This window comes from Pristiophorus japonicus, chromosome 6 (genome assembly GCF_044704955.1).
Source record: "Pristiophorus japonicus isolate sPriJap1 chromosome 6, sPriJap1.hap1, whole genome shotgun sequence".
Lineage (NCBI taxonomy): Eukaryota > Metazoa > Chordata > Chondrichthyes > Pristiophoridae > Pristiophorus > Pristiophorus japonicus.
This window is the reverse complement of record NC_091982.1, coordinates 40,335,299-40,359,346: the sequence shown is the minus strand read 5'-3', so window position 1 is coordinate 40,359,346 and position 24,048 is coordinate 40,335,299. Positions and strand designations below refer to the sequence as shown.

The following is a 24,048-nucleotide window of genomic DNA, read 5'->3' as shown; positions in this document are numbered from 1 at the left end:
GGTATCTCTGAAGGGTCTGAAGACGGAAAGTCGCGAGCTGGGCGCTGACGCACACCAACGACTGACCGCCCTCCTCAAGCGGGAGACTCAAGACCGCAGCAGAGACCCAGTGCTTCCTGTTGTTCCAGAAGAAGTCCACCAGCTTCTTCTGTATCTTGGCGACAAACGCAGGGGGAGGGGTCAAAGTGACCAGCCGGTACCACAGCATTGCGGCCACCAGCTGGTTTATGACTAGCGCTCGACCCCTGTAGGACAGCACTCGGAGCAGTCCTGTCCAGCGCCCTAGGCGAGCGGCGACCTTGGCCTCCAGCTCCTGCCAGTTCGCCGGCCAGGCTCCCTCGTCGGGGCTAAGGTAGACTCCCAGATAGAGGAGATGGGTCGTGCTCCAGGCAAAAGGCCTGAGCTCCTCCGGCAGGGAGTCCACCCGCCACTGACCCACCAGGAGTCCGGAACATTTCTCCCAGTTGATCCTGGCGGAGGACGCGGCCGAGTAAATCTCCTGGCACTCACGCATCCTCCGCAGGTCAGCGGGATCCTCTATCGCGAGGAGCACATCATCAGCGTAAGCCGAGAGGACGACCTCCACGCCCGGCCCTTGCAGAGCCAGTCCCGTCAACCTCGTCCGCAAGAGGCGCAGGAAAGGCTCCACGCAAACGGCGTATAACTGGCCGGACATGGGGCATCACTGGCGCACCCCTCTCCTAAAGTGAAGGGGCGCCGTCAAGGACCCGTTAACCTTAATCAGACACTCCGCGGCGGCGTACAAAAGTCGGATCCGGGCGACGAAATGCGTCCCGAACCCGAAAGCGCGCAGAGTTCCGAGCAGATAGTCGTGATCCACCCTGTCGAACGCCTTCTCTTGGTCGAGGGATAGGAAGGCGACCGACAGACCAGCCTCCTGGGAACAATGGATGAGGTCCCGGACCAGATGGATGTTATCGTGGATTGTCCGGCCCGGGACCGTGTAGGACTGGTCGGGGTGGATCATGTGGTCCAGCACGGCACCAAGGCGAGCAGACATCGCCCTGGCGAAGATTTTGTAGTCCGTGCTGAGGAGGAAGACCGGGCGCCAGTTCTTAAGGAGGCGGAGATCGCCCTTCTTAGGCAGCAGGACGATGACTGCCCTGCGCCAAGAGAGGGGCATCTCCCCGGTCGCCAGACTTTCCCCCAGGACCCGCGCGTAGTCGCTCCCCAGGATGTCCCAGAACGCCCTGTGGAACTCCACGGTCAGCCCGTCCAGCCCCGGGGATTTTCCCCTCGAGAGCCGGGCGAGGGCACCGGTCAGCTCCGCTAGGCTTAGCGGAGCTTCCAGATTTTCGGCGCCCTCCGGGCTGACCTTCGGCAGGTCCTCCCACAAAACTCTACGCGCTTCCTCGCTGGACGGATCCGGAGAGAACAGAGCCCCGTAATATTCACGGGCCCTGTTGTTGACGCCCTCCGGATCCGAGACGAGAGAGCCGTCGTCGGCCAGCAGCGTCAAGAGCTGCTTACGGACACTCTGCCTTTTTTCCAGCGAGTAGAAGAAGGGGGAGCCGCGGTCCAGATCCCGCAGGAACCGGATCCGCGACCTCACGAACGCGCCTCGGGACCCGACGAGCTGCAGGTCCTTCAGCGCGGCCTTCTTCGCTTGGTACACCGTCCGCAGGGCCGGGTCCTGGACGACTTGACCGAGACGGGCTTCCAGGTCGAGCACCTCTTTTTCTAGGCGCCCGACTCTGGCCGCCCGCCTCTTGGTCGACCCCCTCGCATACTCTTGACAGAAGACGCGGACGTGAGCCTTGCCCACGTCCCACCATAGCCTCAAGGAGGGGAAGCCCCCCTGCTTCCTTCTCCAGTCGGACCAGAATCGACGGAACGAGTCCTGGAACCGCACGTCCTCCAGCAGCCGGTTGTTAAAGTGCCAGTACGCGGACCCCGTCCTCGCGCGGAGCGAAGCGAGCTCCGCCCACACCAGGTGGTGGTCCGAACACGGCACCGGCCGCATGGAGGCCGCCGGGACGCAGGAAACGTACGCCCGAGACACGTAAAGGCGGTCGACTCTAGACCATCCAACTCCAAGCCTCACCCAAGTAAAGGCGCTGGAGTCGGGGTGGAGATTTCGCCAGACGTCCACCAAGTCGAAGGACCCGACCAGGTCCCTCAACTTCTCCATCGCCGTCATGCACTGCGGGGCACCGGAGCGGTCCCTCGCCTCGAGGGTGCAGTTAAAATCCCCCCCGAGGACAATGCAGTCGCCGACGTCGACGGAGCCAAGAAGAGCGGACACCTCTTCAAAGAAGCGCGTTTGCTGCGGGCTGGGCTGAGGGGCGTACACGTTCACGAGATGGAGCGGCACGTCCCCCAGGCGAACCGTTACGTGCAGCAAGCGGCCTGGCACGGGCTCCTCGACCCCCAAGATCTCCGGCTGAAAATGCGGGCCCAGCAAGATGGCCACCCCACTAGAAATGGCGGTGAGGTGGCTCATGCGGACCTCTCCTTGCCCTTCCAGGAGCCACGTGGCTTCGTCTCCCGGAACGGTGTGGGTTTCTTGCAGGAAGCACACCGCATATTTCCCCTCGCGCAGGAGCGAAAAATTGTCAAATCTACGGCGTGCCCCTCTGCCGCCGTTGATGTTGAGGCTGGCTATGGTTATCTTCATGGCAAAAGCATAGTGCAACCTCTACCTTAACCTATTGTGGGGGAGGGAGCGGAGTCTTTTGTTGAACTCCGCTCCCTCCGCAGCCCAGCGAGGAGTCCCTCGAGCTCGCGCAGCTCAAGGTGTTACGCCTTTGTCAAGGGCCCGCCCGCGGCCAAGGTTTTGACGGCGGCGCGGACGGACCCCTTGATCAGCTCTGGCTCGGACCATTTTTCCAGGGCCAGTCGGGCTTGGTTGCAGCGACCCCGGCTCTGGGCCAAAAAGTCCCGGAGTTCCCTTGCAGGAATGAGGATGGTCTCGGCGGCGGCCGCGAGCAGATCCACCGCCTCGCTGGCGGTGGTCTCTAGGTCTTCACCCGCGTCCCCCACCGAGTCCCCGTCCTCCTCCGGGAGGTGGCCGCCAGCAGCCGGCCCATCGACCGCACAAGGTACGGCAAATGAACCGGCCGCTCCAACCGGCCCCGGCACTGCCCCGATCCCACCCCCAGGATCGTCGGCAGAGGAGTCCCCACTGGGCTCTTTTAAAAATGGTGCTGGGTCGGGAAATGACTGCGGAAGGGGTTCCTCCTCCGCCCCAGGAACCGGGGAACAAGGAGAGACCCGGCCATAGGAAATCCCCAGGCTCCCCAAGTGCACCAGCTCCAAAGTAAGGGGCGAGGGTGGGTGTTCCTCCCCCTCCCCGCTGCCACCCCCCGGCCCAGCATCTACAGTTTCATTAAAATCAGTAAATTGTGTTTCTGCCGGGTCGAGCGACTCCCGGGGGAAGTTGGGTATTGGCTGGGCGGGCTCAGGTTCGGCCTTTTCGGCCCCGCCCGCCTCAGTCCCCAGGACGCCTGGCCCGGCGGCAATGCATTCTTCCGCTGGCCCCACGCCCCCCACGACAGGCAGATCTTCCACTCCATCCCCAGGAGGCAGCGGCTGGGCAGCCTCGACTGCCTCACCCTCCCCGGGGACAAACTCTTCGCGCCTGCAGCGCAACTTGGGAGCGCTGGTGGGGGACGCGGGACACGCGGCGGGCACCGACTCCTCCGCGGAGGGATGTTGTTCCCCCTCCGCCTCATCGGAGCCGCGCCTCCTTTTGTTCCTGGGGACGCGCGGAGGCAGGGAGACCCCCATGTCTGCCGAGGCCTCTCGCTCCGCCCCCCCCTTTTCCTTTCCTTTCCCGCGCCCGGGCCCCTCTGTGGTGTTATTCAAGGGCTAGTGCACGGGCTCGGGGCACCACGCGCTCGCCGGTGACTGGGTTGGGCTGAGCGCGGTGATCAAACTTTCCGGCGCACTGAGGGGACCCGCCTCTAGATGTCTCGTCTTCTTCCGCGCCTTCCTTCCGTTCGGACGCTCTCCCTCCCCCCCGCCGGAGGCCCCGAAAACAAAGGCCTCCGACGATGCCCGCGCACCTATGGCTCCCGGCACGCGGACGCAACTAGGGGGAGGGGTGGCAGCGGCGCCAGCCTTGGCCGCCTTTGGTGGTTTGGTGGCCTTGGAGGCGGGGCAGTTCTTGCAAATGTGCCCCACCTCTCTGCAGGCATGGCACCGCACGCCGTCCGACGTCCAGAAGACGCGGTAGGCAGTCCCCTCGTGCACCACGTTAAAAGACCCCTCCGTCGTCTCCTCCCGCGCCAGCCGGACAAAGAGCTGGCGGCGGAAGGAGAACACGTGGCGCAGGCTGCTCTCCCTGAGGCCGAGCGGTATGGAGTTGATCCCCGACCTTACCTCCCCCAGTTGTTGTAGGTGAGGGAGGAGGAGCCCAGCGGGAACAAAGGGCGGGACGTTCGATATGATGACCCTCTGCGCGGTGGCCTCGAGAGGGTCCACCGGCAGGAACGTCCCGCCCACCGTGAGCCCCTTTTCAAGGGCCAGGGACACCGCCCGCTCCGACCCCAGGAAGAAAACAGCCTTCCCAGACATCTTGGAGGCCGCGACAATGGCCGAGGGGCCGACTACCCCAGCCATCGCCCGCACGCACTCCTCAATGCTCATTGTGGGGTGAGTGTAGCTCTTGACCCCGTGTTTCCTGGTTATAAGTCTGAAAGGTGGCAGGGCAGCGGGTGGCGCAGGAGGTGCCGTGGAAGCGGTTGCCACCTGCGCATATGTCTTCGCTGGCCCTGCCACCGGCGTGGATGGGGTCGCCATCACGGGGTCCCTTTAAGGGCTACACCCACCCCAAAGTCACAGGCCTTAATGGTCTTGATTGGCCTCGTTTGGTTTGACTGAGCAGAGGAGCTCTTAATGAGGCACCTCTCCCCTAGTTGGTAATTGGGGAGGGGCCTTGCTCCCTCTGCTCAGTTGTCTTAATTGTTTTTTTTTTAAATTAGGAAGAAAGGGCTCTCAGAGAGAGAGGGGAGAAACAGAGGGTAACGGAGAAAGAGAGAGGGGGGTGGGAAGGGGGGGGGGGCTGCGAGGGCAGGTCTCCCCTCGCAGCTGTGGGTGGGTGCACTCCCCAGATGGCAAAACACACAAGCACAGTCTTTGGCTTGGTCTTCAGGTGGGGGGAGAAGATGTCTTCACCTGGGGTAGCTAGAGCCACCAGGCACACACTCCTAACGATGTTAATTGGGTTAATGAGAAAAAATCTTCAGCCTGGTAGCTCCAGCTATCCCAGGCTAGGCAAATGTGGGGGGGTGGGGGGGGTTCCAATTGTGGGGGGGGCCTAGTTGTAAGCACGGCCCCCACGCACACTTCCACACACACACACACCCCCCGCGATGTTCCGGCCCTCAGTGGTCTTCTTTCCTCCCCCCACCGATACAACAAAGTCTGTTTGGGAAATGCACCTACACCCACCTGTAGAAGATGTAGAGTCTCCCTCCTTCCACACTGGTTTGTTGTTGGTTTTTCCCCCTCTCTCCAACTCTTTGCAGAATGGTAAAAAGATGTACAAAGTTTTCTTTTCTCCTCCTCTCCCTCTGGGTGAAAGTTGGTGTTGAAACCCCTTCCTTCCTTCTCTTCCTGGGCTGGTCTCAGGGCTCTCCAGACAGGAGCAAAAGTTGATAGCTCCTTCTCTCACTGCTCACTCAGCCAACTGAGCAGGACACGCCTCCACTGCTCCACGATTGGTTCCTTGTGCATGAATCACAAAAAGTTAGTTTGCAGGTGCAGCAGGTAATCAGGAAGGCAAATGGAATGTTGGCCTTCATTGCGAGAGGGATGGAGTACAAAAGCAGGGAGGTCTTGCTGCAACTGTATAAGGTATTGGTAAGGCCGCACCTGGAGTACTGCGTGCAGTTTTGGTCACCTTACTTAAGGAAGGATATACTAGCTTTGGAAGGGGTACAGAAACGATTCACTCAGCTGATTCCAGAAATGAGGGGGTTACCTTATGATGATAGATTGAGTAGACTGGGTCTTTACTCCTTGGAGTTCAGAAGGATGAGGGGTGATCTTATAGAAACATTTAAAATCATGAAAGGGATAGACAAGATAGAGGCAGAGAGGTTGTTTCCATTGGTAGGGGAGACTAGAACTAGGGGGCACAGCCTCAAAATATGGAGGAGCCAATTTAAAACCGGGTTGAGAAAGAATTTCTTCTCCCAGAGGGTTGTGAATCTGCGGAATTCTCTGCCCAAGGAAGCAGTTGAGGCTAGCTCATTGAATGTTTTCAAGTCAAAGATAAATAGATTTTTAACTAATAAGGGAATTAAGGGTTATGGGGAGAGGGCGGGTAAGTGGAGCTGAGTCCACGACCAGATCAGCCATGATCTTATTGAATGGCGGAGCAGGCTCGAGGGGCTAGATGGCCTACTCCTGTTCCTAATTCTTATGTTCTTATGTTCTTATGTTCAGCCCAGCCGACCCTGCAAAGTCCTTCTCACCAACATATGGGGACATGCCAAAATTGGGAGAGCTGTCCCATAGACTAGTCAAGCAACAGCCTGACATAGTCATACTCACAGAATCATACTTTTCAGCCATTGTCCTAGATTCCTCCATCACTATACCTGGGTATGTCCTGTCCTATCGGCAGGTCAGACCCACCAGAGGCGGCGACACAGAGGAATACAGTCAGGAGGGAGCATGGCCTGAGAGTCCTCAACATTGAGTCCGGACCCCATGAAACATAGAAACATAGAAACATAGAAAATAGGTGCAGGAGTAGGCCATTCGGCCCTTCTAGCCTGCACCGCCATTCAATGAGTTCATGGCTGAACATGCAACTTCAGTACCCCATTCCCACTTTCTCACCATGCCCCTTGATTCCCCTAGTAGTAAGGACTTCATCTAACTCCTTTTTGAATATATTTCGTGAATTGGCCTCAACAAATTTCTGTGGTAGAGAATTCCACAGGTTCACTACTCTCTGGGTGAAGAAATTCCTCCTCATCTCGGTCCTAAATGGCTTCCCCCTTATCCTTAGACTGTGTCCCCTGGTTCTGGACTTCCCCAACATTGGGAACATTCTTCCTGCATCTAACCTGTCTAACCCCGTCAGAATTTTAAACGTTTCTATGAGGTCCCCTCTCATTCTTCTGAACTCCAGTGAATACAAGTCCAGTTGATCCAGTCTTTCTTGATAGGTCAGTCCCACCATCCCGGGAATCAGTCTGGTGAACCTTTGCTGCACTCCCTCAATAGCAAGAATGTCCTTCCTCAGGTTAGGAGACCAAAACTGTACACAATACTCCAGGTGTGGCCTCACCAAGGCCCTGTACAATTGTAGCAACACCTCCCTGCCCCTGTACTCAAATCCCCTCGCTATGAAGGCCAACATGCCATTTGCTTTCTTAACCGCCTGCTGTACCTGCATGCCAACCTTCAATGACTGATGTACCATGACACCCAGGTCTCTTTGCACCTCCCCTTTTCCTAATCTGTCACCATTCAGATAATAGTCTGTCTCTCTGTTTTTACCACCAAAGTGGATAACCTCACATTTATCCACATTATACTTCATCTGCCATGCATTTGCCCACTCACCTAACCTATCCAAGTCGCTCTGCAGCCTCATAGCATCCTCCTCGCAGCTCACACTGCCACCCAACTTAGTGTCATCCGCAAATTTGGAGACACTACATTTAATCCCCTCGTCTAAATCATTAATGTACAGTGTAAACAGCTGGGGCCCCAGCACAGAACCTTGCGGTACCCCACTAGTCACTGCCTGCCATTCTGAAAAGTCCCCATTTACTCCTACTCTTTGCTTCCTGTCTGACAACCAGTTCTCAATCCATGTCAGCACACTACCCCCAATCCCATGTGCTTTAACTTTGCACATTAATCTCTTGTGTGGGACCTTGTCGAAAGCCTACTGAAAGTCCAAATATACCACATCAACTGGTTCTCCCTTGTCCACTCTACTGGAAACATCCTCAAAAAATTCCAGAAGATTTGTCAAGCATGATTTCCCTTTCACAAATCCATGCTGACTTGGACCTATCATATCACCTCTTTCCAAATGCACTGCTATGACATCCTTAATAATTGATTCCATCATTTTACCCACTACCGATGTCAGGCTGACCGGTCTATAATTCCCTGTTTTCTCTCTCCCTCCTTTTTTAAAAAGTGGGGTTACATTGGCTACCCTCCACTCCATAAGAACTGATCCAGAGTCAATGGAATGTTGGAAAATGACTGTCAATGCATCCACTATTTCCAAGGCCACCTCCTTAAGTACTCTGGGATGCAGTCCATCAGGCCCTGGGGATTTATCGGCCTTCAATCCCATCAGTTTCCCCAATACAATTTCCCGACTAATAAGAATTTCCCTCAGTTCCTCCTCCTTACTAGACCATCCGACCCCTTTTATATCTGGAAGGTTGTTTGTGTCCTCCTCAGTGAATACCGAACCAAAGTACTTGTTCAATTGGTCCGCCATTTCTTTGTTCCCCGTTATGACTTCCCCTGATTCTGACTGCAGGGGACCTACGTTTGTCTTTACTAACCTTTTTCTCTTTACATATCTATAGAAACTTTTGCAATCCGTCTTAATGTTCCCTGCAAGCTTCTTCTCGCACTCCATTTTCCCTGCCCTAATCAAACCCTTTGTCCTCCTCTGCTGAGTTCTAAATTTCTCCCAGTCCCTGGGCTCGCTGCTATTTCTGGCCAATTTGTATGCCACTTCCTTGGCTTTAATACTATCCCTGATTTCCCTTGATAGCCACGGTTGAGCCACCTTCCCTTTTTTATTTTCACGCCAGACAGGAATGTACAATTGTTGTAGTTCATCCATGTCTGCCATTGCCCATCCACAGTCAACCCCTTCAGTATCATTCGCCAATCTATCCCAGCCAATTCACGCCTCATACCTTCAAAGTTACCCTTCTTTAAGTTCTGGACCATGGTCTCTGAATTAACTGTTTCATTCTCCATCCTAATGCAGAATTTCACCATATTATGGTCACTCTTCCCCACGGGGCCTCGCACAATGAGATTGCTAATTAATCCTCTCTCATTACACAACACCCAGTCTAAGATGGCCTCCCCCCTAGTTGGTTCCTCGACATATTGGTCTAAAAAACCATCCCTTATGCACTCCAGGAAATCCTCCTCCACCGTATTGCTTCCAGTTTGGTTAACCCAATCGATGTGCATATTAAAGTCACCCATTATAACTGCTGCACCTTTATTGCACGCACCCCTAATTTCATGTTTGATGCCCTCCCCAACATCACTACTACTGAAGTCTCATGGTTTCAGGTCAAGTATGGGCAAGAAACATAGAAACATAGAAAATAGGTGCAGGAGTAGGCCATTCGGTCCTTCAAGCCTGCACCACCATTCAATATGATTATGGCTGATCATGCAACTTCAGTACCCCATTCCTGCTTTCTCACCATACCCCTTGATCCCCCTAGAAATTCCTCCTCATCTCGGTCCTAAATGGCTTACCCCTTATCCTTAGACTGTGTCCCCTGGTTCTGCACTTCCCCAACATCGGGAACATTCTTCTTGCATCTAACCTGTCCAATCCCATCAGAATTTTATATGTTTCTATGAGATCCCCTCTCATTCTTCTAAATTCCAGTGAATATAAGCCTAGTCGATCCAGTCTTTCTTCATATGTCAGTCCTGTCATCCCGGGAATCAGTCTGGTGAACCTTTGCTGCACTCCCTCAATAGCAAGAATGTCCTTCCTCAGATTAGGAGACCAAAACTGTACACAATATTCAAGGTGTGGCCTCACCAAGGCCCTGTACAACTGCAATAAGACCTCCCTGCTCCTATACTCAATTCCTCTCGCTATGAAGACCAACATGCCATTTGCCTTCTTCACCTCCTGCTGTACCTGCATGCCAACTTTCAATGACACCCAGGTCTCATTGCACCTCCCCTTTTGTCAGCATTCAGATAATATTCTGCCTTCCTGTTTTTTTCCACCGAAGTGGATAACCTCACATTTATCTACATTATACTGCATCTGCCATGCATTTACCCACTCGCCTAACCTGTCCAAGTCACCCTTCAGCCTCTTAGCATCCTCCTCACAGCTCACACTGCCACCCAACTTAGTGTCATCTGCAAACTTGGAGATATTACCCTCAATTCCTTCGTCCAAATCATTAATATATATTGTATATAGCTGGGGTACCAGCACTGAACCTTGCGGCACCCCACTAGTCACTGCCTGCCATTCTGAAAAGGACCCGTTTATTCCTTCTCTCTGCTTCCTGTCTGCCCACCAGTTCTCTATCCACATCAATACATTACCCCCAATACCATGTGCTTTAATTTTACACACTAATCTCTTGTGTGGGACCTTTTCAAAAGCCTTTTGAAAGTCCAAATACACCATATCCACTGATTCTCCCTTGTCCACTCTACATCCTCAAAAAATTCTAGAAGATTTGTCAAGCATGATTTCCCTTTCAGAAATCCATGCTGACTTGGACCAATCCTGTCACTGCTTTCCAAATGCGCTGCTATTACATCTTTAATAATTGATTGCAACATTTTCCCCACTACCGATGTCAGGCTAACTGGTCTATAATTCCCTGCTTTCTCTCTCCCTCCTTTTTAAAAAAGTGGGGTTACATTAGCTACCCTCCAATCCATAGGAACTGATCCAAAGTCTATAGAATGTTGGAAAATGTCCACCAATGCATCCACTATTTCTAGGGCCACTTCCTTAAGTACTCTGGGATGCAGACTATCAGGCCCTGGGGATTTATCAGTCTTCAATCCCATCAATTTCCCTAACACAATTTCCTGACTAATAAGGATTTCCTTCAGTTCCTCCTTCTCGCTGGACCCTCGGCCCCCTAGTATTTCCGGAAGATTATTTGTGTCTTCCTTAGTGAAGGCAGAACCAAAGTATTTGTTCAATTGGTCTACCATTTCTTTGTTCCCCATTATAAATTCACCTGATTCTGACTGCAAGGGATCTACATTTGTTTTCACTAATCTTTTTCTCTTCACATATCTATAGAAGCTTTTGCAGTCAGTTTTTATGTTCCCTGCAAGCTTACTCTCATACTCTATTTTCCCCCTTTTAACTAAACCCTTTGTCCTCCTCTGCTGAATTCTAAATTTCTCCCAGTCCTCAGTTTGCTGCTTTTTCTGGCCAATTTATATGCCTCTTCCTTGGATTTAACACTATTCCTAATTTCCCTTGTTAGCCACGGTTGAGCTACCTTCCCCGTTTTTATTTTTAAGCCAGACAGGGATGTACAATTGTTGCAGAAAACCTCCTGCTGATTATCAATTCCAGTCGTGAAATTTGGTAGACAATTAAACAACTAACAAGAGGAGGAGGCTCCATGAATATCCCCATCCTCACTGATGGTGGAACCCAGCACATGTGTGTAAAAGACAAGGCTGAAGTATTTGCAACTATCCAGCCAGAAGTGCCGAGTGGATGACCCATATCAGCCACCTCCTGAGGTAACTACCATCACAGAAGCCAGTCTTCAACCAATTTGATTCATTGCACGTGATACCAAGAAGTGGCTGAGCGCACTGGATACAACAAAGGATATTAGCCCCGACAACATCCCAGCTGCCGTGCTGAAGACTTGTGCTCCAGAACTAGACGTGCCCAGTAAAGCTGTTCCATTACAGTTACAACACTGGCATCTCTCTGACAATGAAGAAAATTGCCCAGGTATATCCTGTCTACAAAAATCAGGACAAATCCAATCCGACCAATTACTGCCCCATCAGTCTGCTCCCAAACATCAGCAAAGTGATGGAAGGTGTCGTCGACAGTGCTATCAAGCAGCACTTACTCACCAATAACCTGCTCACCGATGCCCAGTTTGGGTTCTGCCAGGACCTCTTGGCTCCAGACCTCATTACAGCCTTGGTTCAAACACGGATAAAAGAGCTGAATTACAGAGCTGAGGTGAGAGTGACTGCCCTTGACATCAAAGCAGCAATTGAACAAGTGTGGCATCGAGGAACCCTAGTAAAATTGAAGTCATTGGGAATCAGGGGCAAACTCTCTACTGGCTGGATTCATACCTAGCACAAAGGAAGATGGTTGTGATTGTTGGAGGACAATCATCTCAGCCCCAGGACATTGCTGCAGGAGTTCCTTAAGGCAGTGTCCTAGGCCCAACCATATTTCAGCTGCTTCATCAATGACCTTCCCTCCATCATAAGGTCAGAAGTGGGGATGTTCGCTGATGATTGCACAGTGTTCAGTTCCATTCGCAATTCCTCAGATAATGAAGCAGTCTAAGCCTGAAAACAGCAAGACCTAGACGACATTCAGGCTTGGGCTGAAAAGTGGCAAGTAAAATTCGCACCATACAAGTGCTAGGCAATGACTATCTCGAACATGCGAGAGTCTATGCACCACCCCTTGACATTCAACGGCATTACCATCGCCCACCATCAACATCCTGGGAGTCACCATTGACCAGAAACTTAACTGGATCAGCCATTTAAATACTGTGGCTACAAAAGTAGGTCAGAGGCTGAGCATTCTGCGGCGAGTGTCTCACCTCTTGACTCCCCATAGCCTTTCCACCATCTACAAGGCACAAGTCAGGAGCATGATGGAATACTCTCCACTTGCCTGGATGAATGCAGCTCCAACAACAGGCAAGAAGCTCGGCACCATCTAGGACAAAGCAGCCCGGTTGATTGGCACCCCATCCACCAACTTAAACATTCACTCCCTCCATCACCGGCGTACTGTGGCTACAGTGTGTACCATCTACAAGATGCACTGCAGCAACCCGCCAAGGCTTCTTTGGCAGCATCTCCCAAATCCGTGACCTCTACCACCAAGATGGACAAGGGTAGCAGGCGCATGGGAACACCATCACCTCCAAGTTACCCTCCAAGTCACACACCATCAAAATCCTGGAACTTCCTCCCTAACAGCACTGTGGGAGTACCGTCATCATACGGACTGCAACGGTTCAAGAAGGCAGCTCACCACTACCTTCTCAAGGGCAATTAGGGATGGGCAATAAATGCTGGCCTTGCCAGTAATGCTCACATCCCAGGAATTAACACATTTTTAAAAACCGTGCTTATGTATGGACGTCAGCTGAGGGCATGGTCAGGCTTGGCTGTGAATGCCCCCATTTTCTAATAGCGTGCTGACATTCAAGGCTCACAGATAAAGAATGACCAATTTCTGATGGGACATTAAACCAAGGCCCCATCTGCCCTCTCAAGTGGTAGTAAAAGATCACGTGGCACTTTGTGAAGCAGAGCAGAAGAGTTGTCCCTGGTGTCCTGGCCAATATTTGCCCCTCAACCAACATGACTAAAACAAATTATTTGGTCATTATCGCGTTGCTCTTTGTGGGACCTTGCTGTGAGCAGATTGACTGCCACATTCCCCTACATTACAACAGTGACAACAGTGGTCACTTCAAAAGTACTTAATTGGCTGTAAAGTGCTTTCGGAAGCCCTGAGGCCATGAAAGACGCTATATGAATACAAGTCTTTCTTCTTACCTAAACAGCTGGAACCTTTGGAACTGTGCCTCTGCGTGAGCCAGCACCTTCGGGACAAAAAGAGAGAGACAGACATGGTGATTTGTTTAAAGCAGGTCCATAATGCAAACCTTCTTTCTCTGCAGACACAGCAGACTTGTATGATGAGCAGATGAATCTGAAGTTCTTGTACCGAATCAAAGATCCACTTGAAAATATTGAAAACCTATTTGAACCAAGAGGGATCTACTATGCGTGCAAAATTAAACGTAAGCATTCCAACATTTCATTGCTGCTTTTATTTTGAGAGAATTATTTTATTCATTGAGGTGATAGATGACTGCTGATCCGCCCGCCTCCATTTCCAACCGGTCCTAGAAATGCGCGGCCAGAGTGTCCGCCTGTTTCAGGCGGGCACCTCACTAAATCAGAGTCTCATGGTATACATAGGACGCCAATGGAACTTTCAAGCCCCAATGGGAAGAGTGTGCATTGCATCTGCCCATTGATATCAGGTGTAGAGCGACCACTATAGGCCACTCTGGAAACAGCACAGGTAAGATTTCAGAACAATTTTTGGCGAATACTTCTCCTGGCCCCACAAAAATCCTCTGGCCACTGCTGGTCCCTTCGTTCCCCCAACCCCAATTACCTTCCCCCTCCCGCCCCCCCCACCCCCGCTTCAAGCCTTGACTTCAGCTTGGCTCCAGCAACTGTATTCCTCCCCACCCAAGCTCGCCCTGAACAGCAAGATGCCCATGAGCACTGGTTCAACACTCGCTGCTCATCAATCAGGTGTTGAGGAGACCCGACCATCAAAATGGCTATGGGACTCTCATCGAAGACATCGGGCACGAGGCATGATCTCTCTGTCCACTGCCCACCCAATGGCCCCAAGTTTCCACATGATTTGCTCCTGATTTTTAGGAGCAACTGGTGGAGAACGGAGTATCTTAGAAATCGGAATTCTCCACATTTATGTTTTCTGCAGTTCTAGTCAGGTAGAACAGTTTCACTTTTGAACAGAATTTTTTTTTCAAAAGGGGGCGTGTCCGGCCACTGACGCCTGATTTGAAAGTTTCCACAGTGAAAACGTACTCCAAACTAACTTAGAATGGAGCAAGTGAAGATTTTTGTAGGCTTGAAAAAAACCTTGTCTACACATTAAAAAATCAGGCGCAGGTTACAAATTAGGTGTCGGGAACGAGGTGGGGGGGGGGGGGGGGAAGGGAAGTCATTAAATTCTACAATAAATCCTTAGTTATACTTATACAAATATTATACAAATAAATCCAACCTGAATAAAAATTTATAAGCAAAGAAAAGATTAAATAAACCATGTTCCTACCTGTGTGAAAGTGCTTCAGGCAGGCCTTTCAAGCAGCGGTTTGCCGTCGGGACCGACCGATGGCAGGGGGAGAAAGCTGCAAGAAGCCTCAGTGCTGATCATGGAAGGGCAATGTGGTTTTATTAAAAAATGTTAAAAATTGAACAGCTACAAAGAATTTGAATAGTCTCAAACAAGTGCATGTGTCCCGTTTATCACAGTCTATCTTTAATTATAGAATGCACTCCCTCACCCTCACACACAGAAATATCAAGAAAATTAAAATACAAGCCTTTGCAAGGGTTCAATAAACAAATTTTCACTTTTTCTGCATGGCCGAGTGCCAATGTTTCCTTCAGACTGCGCATGTGCGAACGCTCCAACGCGCACGCGCAGGGTTGCCGGCACGAAAAAAACTCATTTAAATTGTAACCGCCCCCTCCTACTTACAAAATCGGCGCGAGTGGTAGGCTCCGCATCCTGTGCACCGCGCCAAGCAGACATCGAGCTGCAAAGCGCTCGAGAATAGCGCGTTTTTTTTCAGGCGCCGTTTTCGGCGCGAAAAACGGGCGCCCAGCTTGGAGGGGCACCTGTTTTGCCGTGTGTGGAAACTTGGGGCCAATGTGTGCCATAATGGACATCTGCTCCATCATGTCAAACCATTATTTAAGGAAGGATATACTTGCATTGAAGGCTGTTCAGAGAAGGTTCACTAGGTTGATTCCGGAGCTGAGAGGTTGACTTATGAGGGTAGAATGAGTAGGTTGGGCTAATACACATTGGAATTGTGAAGAATGAGAGGTGATCTTATCGAATCATATAAGATAATGAGGGGGCTTGACAAGGTGGATGCAGAGAGGATGTTTCCACTGATAGGGGCGACTAGAACTAGGGGGCACAGTCTCAGAATAAGGGGCCGCCCATTTAAAACAGATGAGGAGAAATTTCTTCTCAGAGGGTTGTAAATCTGTGGATTTCGCTGCCCCAGAGAGCTGTGGAAGCTGGGACATTGAATACATTTAAGACAGAAATAGACAGTTTCTTAAACAATAAGGGAATAAGGGGTTATGGAGAGCGGGCAGGGAAGTGGACCTGAGTCCATGATCGGATCAGCCATGAACATATTAAATGGCGGGGCAGGCTCGAGGGGCCGTATGGCCTACTCCTGTTCCTATTTCTTATGTTTTTGTGTTCTTATTATCATTGCTTCTGAAAACAACTGTAAATATTAATTTCTCTTGGTTCTTTGGAAAATTGTCTCAATTTACAGAGACTGAAACACATCCAGCTCCCATGATGGCTTGGTAAATAGATACAGTGCTCAATGTGGTATGAAACCACAGAGATTAGGAAAGACTCACATTCAATCCCAGAATGATGGTATTACAATTGGAATCAGTGGTAGAGAACATAAAAATCAGCCAGTGTTCCCACTGCCGCTCAATATTCAGTACTGCCATGCACATTTGTGTCCAGTGACTGCAATGGTTCAAGAAGGCGCCTCCTTCTCAAGGGCAATTAGGGACGGGTAATAAATACTGGCCTTGCCAGCGATGCCCACATCCCAGAACGAATTTTTAAAAAATGACAAAATGGTGCTTGCCTATGCTGTCTCCCAAAGTCAAATATCCTGGTGACACATTTCCTCGGCTCGCACATGAGAATAGTGACTACATATTGGAATAAAAACAGAGAATGCTGGGAATACTCAGCAGGCCAGGCAGCATCTGTGGCAAGAGAAACAGAATTAATGTTGGGGAGAATTTTAACTTTAAAAGAATGCTTGGGTTACAAGTGCGGGGGTAGTTAAAGTGTTACAATGTGAATCCTGACCTGAACCCGCTTCCAACCTGCCCATTTCCAGTTTTAAAAGAGATGGGATTGGGACGGGCAGCCAACCCGCTGCCAGGAGACGGGCAGTCTATTTGTGTTTAACTGTAGCTGGTTGGGTTTTATTAACTTCGTCAAACCTGACAGCTACAGCAAGGCAAGGAAGGACTGCTGCAAAAAGGAGGCAGGTGTCTTTACACCAACCTCCTGGATTCAGGGACCCTGCCTCACCCACCCACTGCAATCGGAGACCTCCCCACGAGACCTCTGCCCCTCTATCCCGTGGCCTCTGATTCCCACCCCCCCCCCACCCCCCAGGCCACCAATGCCGAGCCCCGGCCTCTGATTTCAGCCCCACTGACAATGTGGAAAACTGCCCGGGTATGTCCAGTCCACAAAAAGCAGGATCCAATCCGGCCAATTACCACCCCAACTCTCAATCATCAGCAAATGATGGAAGGTGTCATCAATAGTGCTATCAAGCAGCATTTACTCACCAATAACCTGCTCACAGATTCACATTTTGGGTTCCGCCAGGGCCACTCGGCTCCAGACCTCATTACAGCCTTGGTCCAAACATGGGCAAAAGAGCTGAATTCCAGAGGTGAGGTGAGAGTGACTGCCCTTGACATCAAGGCAGCATTTGACCGAGTGTGGCATCAAGGAGCCCGAGTAAAACTGAAGTCAGTGGGAATTAGGGGTAAAACTCTCCACTGGCTGGAGTCATACCTAGCACAAAGGAAGATGGTTGTGGTGGTTGGAGGTCAATCATCTCAGCCCCAGGACATCACTGCAGGAATTCCTCAGAGTTGTGTCCTAGACCCAACCATCTTTAGCTGCTTCATCAATGACCCTCCTTCCATCATAAGGTCAGAAGTGGGGATGTTCACTGATGATTGCACAGTGTTCAGTGCCATTCGCAACTCCTCAGATAATGGAGCAGTCCATTCCCGCAAGCATCAAGACCTGGACGACATTCAGGCTTGAGCTGATAAGTGGCAAGTAACATTCGCGTCACACAAGTGCCAGACAATGACTATCTCCAACAAGTGACAGTCTAACCACCGCCCCTTGACATTCCATGGCATTACCACTGCCGAATCCCCCACCATCAAGATCCTGGGGGTCAAAAACTTAACTGGACCAGCCACGTAAATACAGTGGCAACAAGAGCAGGTCAGAGACTGAGTATTCTGCAGCAATTGTCGCATGCCCTGACTCTCCAAAGCCTTTCCGCCATCTACAAGGCACAAGTCAGAAGTATGATGGAATGAGTGCAGCTCCGACAACACTCGAGAAGCTCGACACCATCCAGGACAAAGCAGCCCACTTGATTGGTGCCCCATCCACCACCTTAAACATTCACTTCCACCACCACCAGTGTACCATGGCTGCAGTGTGTACCATCTATAAGATGCACTGCAGCAGCTTGCCAAGACTTCTTCGGCAGCACCTCCCAAACCTGCGACCTCTACCACCTAGAAGGACAAGGACAGCAGGCGCGTGGGAGCACCACCACCTGCAAGTTCTCCTTCAAGTTACACACCATCCTGACTTGGAACTATATTGCCGTTCCTTCATCGTCGTTTGGGTGAAAATCCTGGAACTCCTTCCCTAACAGGACTGTAGGATTAGCTTCACCACATGGACTAAGGTGGCTCACCACCACTTTCTCGAGGGCAATTAATTCTGGCCTTGCCAGCAACGCCCACATCGCATGAATGAATAAAAAAAATGTTGTTGTTCCTGGCAAGGCCAGCATTTATTGCCCATCCCTCATTGCCCTTGAGAAGATGCTGGTGTCGATGTCGAGTCGGATCAGGTCGAACTTCTTGAATGTTGTTGGAACTGCACTCATCCAGGCAAATGGGGAGGATTCCATCACACTCCTGATTTGTGTAAAGTCCTTACTCTACAGTATGAAACCACACGAGGCACATTCCAGGGACAAGGCCACTCTGTGACCTTAACTCTTTATTACAGGACTCCAGAAGTGATGACCCTACGTGGGACCTCCCTTTATATACCTGTGTGATCAGGTAAGGAGTGTCTCCCACAAGTTCACCCCCAGTGGTCAAGGTGTGCATCTGAATTGAGTGTATTCAGTGGTGTTAAATTGTCGTTACAAACATGACATCACCTTCCCCCCCCCCCCCCAAAATCTTACTGGGATCATAGATTTAGTCTTTCAGGTGGTCTACGCTCCCTCGTGGAGCGCCGCAGTTGGGGCTCTGGTTGTTGGACACTGACGTGAGTGTCTGTCACCTGTGGTGATTCCGGCCTGTCCGGGCTGACCTCAGGGACTGTGCATTCTTCTGATTGCTCTTGTTGCACGTTCGCTGGTGGTAGTGTGAGCTCCATCTCATCGTCTTCTTCGGGTTCCTCCATGTCCATGCTGAACCTTTTTTTTTACTTGGTCCAGATGCTTACGGCATATCTAGCCATTGTTGAGTTTTACCACGATGACCCTATTCCCCTCTTTGCCAATTACAGTACCCTCAAGCCATTTGGGCCCCATGGCATGATTGAGGATGAATACAGGATCATTTATTTCTATACATCTCCCCCTTGAATTACGGTCATGGTACTCATTTTGTGACTTGCGCTTGCCCTCAACTATGTCGGTCAGGACTGGGTGGATGAGGGACAACCGAGTTTTGAGTGTCCATTTCATGAGTAGTTCTGCGGGTGAGACCCCCGTGAGTGAGTGCGGGCGGGATCTAAAGGCCAGCAAGAGGCGCGATAGGCCATTGTAAGGAGGGTCCTTGAATCCTGAGCATACCTTGCTTAATGATTTGGACTGCCCGTTCCGCCTGGCCATTGGAGGCTGGCTTGAACGGCGCAGTCCTGACGTGGTTGATGCCATTGCCCGACATAAACTCCCGGAATTCATAGCTCGTGAAACATGGGCCATTGTCACTAACCAGGATGTCCGGCAGGCCATGGGTTGCAAAGATCGCATGAAGGCTTTCCATGGTGGGGGATGATGCACTCGATCCATTTCGAATACGCATCTACTGCAATGAGGAACATCTTCCCCATGAACGGGCCCGTGTAGTCAACGTGAATGCGTGACCATGGCTTGGTGGGCCAGGGCCACGGGCTGAGTGGGGCTGCCCTGGGGTCATTACCCAGCTGGGCACAGGTCGTGCACCTGCGAACACAGTGTTCCAGGTCTGAATCAATTCCAGGCCACCAAACGTGTGACCGGGCAATGGCCTTCATCATCACAATGCCTGGGTGCTCGCTGTGGAGTTCTCTGATGAATGCCTCCCTGCCCTTCTGGGGCATAACTACCCGGCTGCCCCATAGTCGGCAGTCGGCTTGGATGGAGAGCTCATCCATCCGCCTGTGGAACGGTCTGACCTCCTCAGGGCATGCTCCGTGTGCGGGCGCCCAATCCCCAGTCAGGACACATTTCTTAATCAAGGATAGGAAGGGATCTCTGTTTGTCCAGATTTTGATCCGGCGGGCTGTGATGGGGGAGCCTGCACTGTCAAAGGCATCGACAGCCATGACCATCTCAGCGCTTTGATCAACTGCCCCCTCGGTGGTGGCCAGTGGGAGCCTGCTGAGCGCGTCAGCACAGTTTTCAGTGCCGGGCCGGTGCCAGATAGATTAGTCATAAGCAGCTAGCGTGAGAGCCCACCGCTGTATACGAGCTGATGCATTGGCATTGACAGCCTTGCTGTCTGACAACAGGGATGTGAGTGGCTTGTGGTCCGTCTCTAATTCAAACTTCCTACCGAAGAGGTACTGATGCATTTTTTTTACACCACAGACACATGCAAGCGCTTCCTTCTCGACCATCCCATATCTCCGTTCTGCTTGAGAGAGCGACCTGGAGGCATAAGCCACAGGTTGTAGCTGACCCTCAGCATTGCCCTGCTGCAACACGCACCCAACCCCATAGGACGATGCATCACATGTCAGAACTAAACATTTACAGGGGTCGTACAGGGTCAACAACTCGTTTGAACAAAGTAGGTTCCACGCCCAATTAAAAGCCCGTTCCTGACAGTCCCCCCAAAACCAATCGCAACCCTTACGCAGAAGCACGTGTAGCAGCTCCAACAATGTGCTCAAATTCGGCAGAAAGTTCCCGAAATATTTCAACAGTCCCAGGAATGAACGCAGGGCCTGGGTGCTCGTCGAATCGCCTCTGTTTTGGATTCGGTGGGCCGAATCCCATCTGTAGCAACCCTCCTGCCCAGAAACTCAACCTCAGGAGCTAAGAACATGCATTTAGACTTCTTGAGTCGCAGGGCTACCCGGTCCAGTCGGCGTAGCACCTCCTCCAGGTTGTGGAGGTGTTCCTCGGTGTCTCGACCCGCGATGAGGATGTCGTCCTGGAATACGATCATTCCTGGAATGGATTTAAGCAGGCTTTCCATGTTACGTTGAAAAATCGTGGTCGCTGATCGAATGCCAAACGGGCACCTGTTATACGCAAACAGTCCCTTGTGCGTGGTGATGGCGGTCAGTAGTTTGGATTAATCGGCCAGTTCCTGGGTCATATCGGCTGAAGTGAGGTCCAACTTGGCAAACAGCTTGCCGCCTGCCAGCGCAACGAAGAGGTCCTCCGCTCTTGGGAGCGGGTATTGGTTTTGTAGGGACACCTGATTGATGGTGGCCTTGTAGTCACCACAGATCCTGACAGAGCCATTCGGTTTTAGAACAGGAACGATGGGGCTCGCCCAGTCGCTGAATTGAACAGGCGAGATGATGCCCTCTCGCAACAGCCGGTCCAATTCGCTCTCGATTTTTTCCCGCATTACATATGGCACCACTCTGGCTTTGTGGTGCACTGGCCTGGTGTCTGGGGGTGATGTGTATCAATACTTTAGTGCCTTTGAAAGTCCCGACGCCCGGTTGGAATAGTGACTCGAATTGTTGTAGCACTTGTGAGCACGAACTTTGCTCCATCAAGGACATTGCATGAACATTCCCCCATTTCCAGTTTATCTCAGCTAACCAGCTCCTCCCCAACAGTGTGGGACCATTGCCTGGGACAATCCAGAGTGGCAGCCGGTTCACTAACCCATTGTGTGTGACATCCATCATTGCACTGTCTAGCACCGGAAAGATTTCTTTGGCGTAAGTCCGTAATTGTGTCTCAATACGTTCTAATTTGGATCTACTGGCTTTGAGTGGCCATAGCTTCTCAAATTGCTGAATGCCCATGAGTGACTGGCTGGCCCCAGTGTCCAGCTCCATGCATACTGGGATATCATTCAACAAAACCCTCATCATCATTGGTGGCGTTTTGGTGTATGAACTATGAATATTCGCCGCATGGACCCGCTGAACCTCGGCATCCATTGATTTGCCCCAAAAGTCATCCTACCTCACAGAACCCTCTTCTGGTCCATCTGCCTCATATATTAGTCTGGTGTTCTGCACATTCAAGCTAAATGGCCACTGAGATTGCAGTTTCTGCAGACAAACTGTTGGAATCTGCAAGATCTGGCTGAATGTTTTCCCCCACACCTCCAGCATGAGTTAAAGTTTCCATTGTTGGGGACAAAGGAACTATGGCCATGAATTCTGCGCTGACTGTCCCTTTGACTGCTCTTAAGTACCCTATTAGTGGGTGTCAATGGCCCCATATTGTCCACTGTGATGGCGTGAACGTCCGTTCAGCCTGCCATTGTCTCTGTTAAGGTCCTGCTCTGGGGTCTATTGCTGCCTGGTAAATGTCGGACTGCCCCTGCCTGCCTGCAGGGCTCTGAGTAGCATTGATGGTGTTGACTCCAAGATCCATCGCCGCGTTAGAGGCAGAATTGCATGCGTAAATCATTTTCGTCTCTTCCTCCCCCGCTATGAAAGTTTGAGCTAACAACGCTGCCGCTTCCAAGGTCAAGTTCTTGGTCTCAATTAACTTGCGAAAAATTCCCACATGACCAATACCCTCGATAAAGAAGTCACTGAGCATCTCCCCCCTGCAGGCATCTGTGAACTTACAGAGGCTGGCCAAACGCCGGAGATCCGCTACAAAATCCAGTATGCTCTGTCCTTCACGACGTCAGTGGGTGTAGAATCTGTGTCGAGCCATGTGTATGCTGCTCGCCGGTTTGAGGTGCTCCCCGATTAATTTGCTAAACTCTTCAAAGGTTTTGTCCGACGGCTTTTCGGGTGCCAGTAAGTCCTTCATGAGCGCATAAGTCTTTGGCCCGCAGCTGGTCAGGAGATGAGCCCGTCGCTTGTCAGCCGCTGCATCCCCCAGCCAGTCTTTCATAATGAAGCTTTGCTGAAGCCTCTCGACAAAATCATCCCAGTCTTCCCCAACACAGTACCGTTCCTCTGTGCTACCGGTGGCCATTCTCGTGGGTCATGAATTCCCGTTTCTTGTCGCCAAAGTAAAGTCCTTACTCTACAGCATGAAATCACACGAGGCATATTCCAGGGACAAGGCCACTCTGTGACCTTAACTCTTTATTACAGGACTCCAGAAGTGATGACCCTGCATGGGACCTCCCTTTATATACCTGTGTGATCAGGTAAGGAGTGTCTCTCACAAGTTCACCCCCAGTGGTCAAGGTGTGCATCTGAGTTGAGTGTATACAGTAATACAGTGGTGTTACATTGTAGTTACAAACATGACAATTTGTGTCTTGTAGATGGTGGAAATGACAAAAGGGATGATGGTGCAAGGCGAAATGAGGGTAATGGGACAAGTAAAGAAACAAAAGATGGGTCTAGAGGAGGTGTAAATGGGAATAGCAGAATCATCAGCAATAGCTGCCGTCTGAAAAGAAATGGGGGCAGAGTTTATAATTTGAAATGGTTGAACTTAATGTTGAGTCCAGAAGGCTGTAAAGTGTTTAATCGAAAGATGAAGTGCTGTTCCTTGAGCTATGTTGATATTCATTGGAACAGTGTAGAAAGCCGATGACAGAGAGGTCAGAGTGGGAGTGGGGCGGAGAATTAATTACTGCAACTGATATTGGCACTTGTGGTTTTGTACCTCAATGGAATTCAGCATCTTCAGGAGAGGAGAAACTGGGAGAATAAATTAGCAAAAGAATTGAATTTTATCTGTCTTTTTACAGGAAAACAATCAGACAATTCCTTTAAATCGATCTTTCCACTTGAAGACAATCCATCCGAAGAATTGCTAGGTACAGTCACAACTAACTACTAATAGAGGATAGAAAGCACAGGCCCTTGACACATATAGCGAGCCTTTTTGAATAGGCCCAGGTGTGGAAGCTCTCTACTCCAAGACTCACTGTTGTCTTGGTTGTTTTTTTAGAATTACATACAAAGTACAACACAGAAACAGGCTGTTTGGCCCAACCAGTCTGTGTTGGTGTTTAATCTATGGTGACCATATGTCCCCGTTTTCCGGGGACAGTCCCTGGATGAGGTACTGTGTCCCCGGGCAAACAGGGATCCCGGAAGAGTTCCTGGTTCATGAAACTCGC

At 51.1% G+C, this 24,048-nt stretch overlaps 1 protein-coding gene across 1 annotated transcript in view; it reads left to right on the top strand.

The window, feature by feature from the left end:
* The window catches only part of LOC139266102 (uncharacterized protein CXorf65 homolog), a 41,866-nt gene extending 18,101 nt beyond the window's left edge, over nt 1-23,765 (top strand). The window contains exons 3-4 of the mRNA XM_070883950.1: nt 13,611-13,733; nt 23,674-23,765. Coding sequence (XP_070740051.1) covers nt 13,611-13,733; nt 23,674-23,765 — 215 coding nt within the window. The remainder of the gene's footprint in view (nt 1-13,610; nt 13,734-23,673) is intronic.
* Nucleotides 23,766-24,048: the final 283 nt, after the last annotated feature.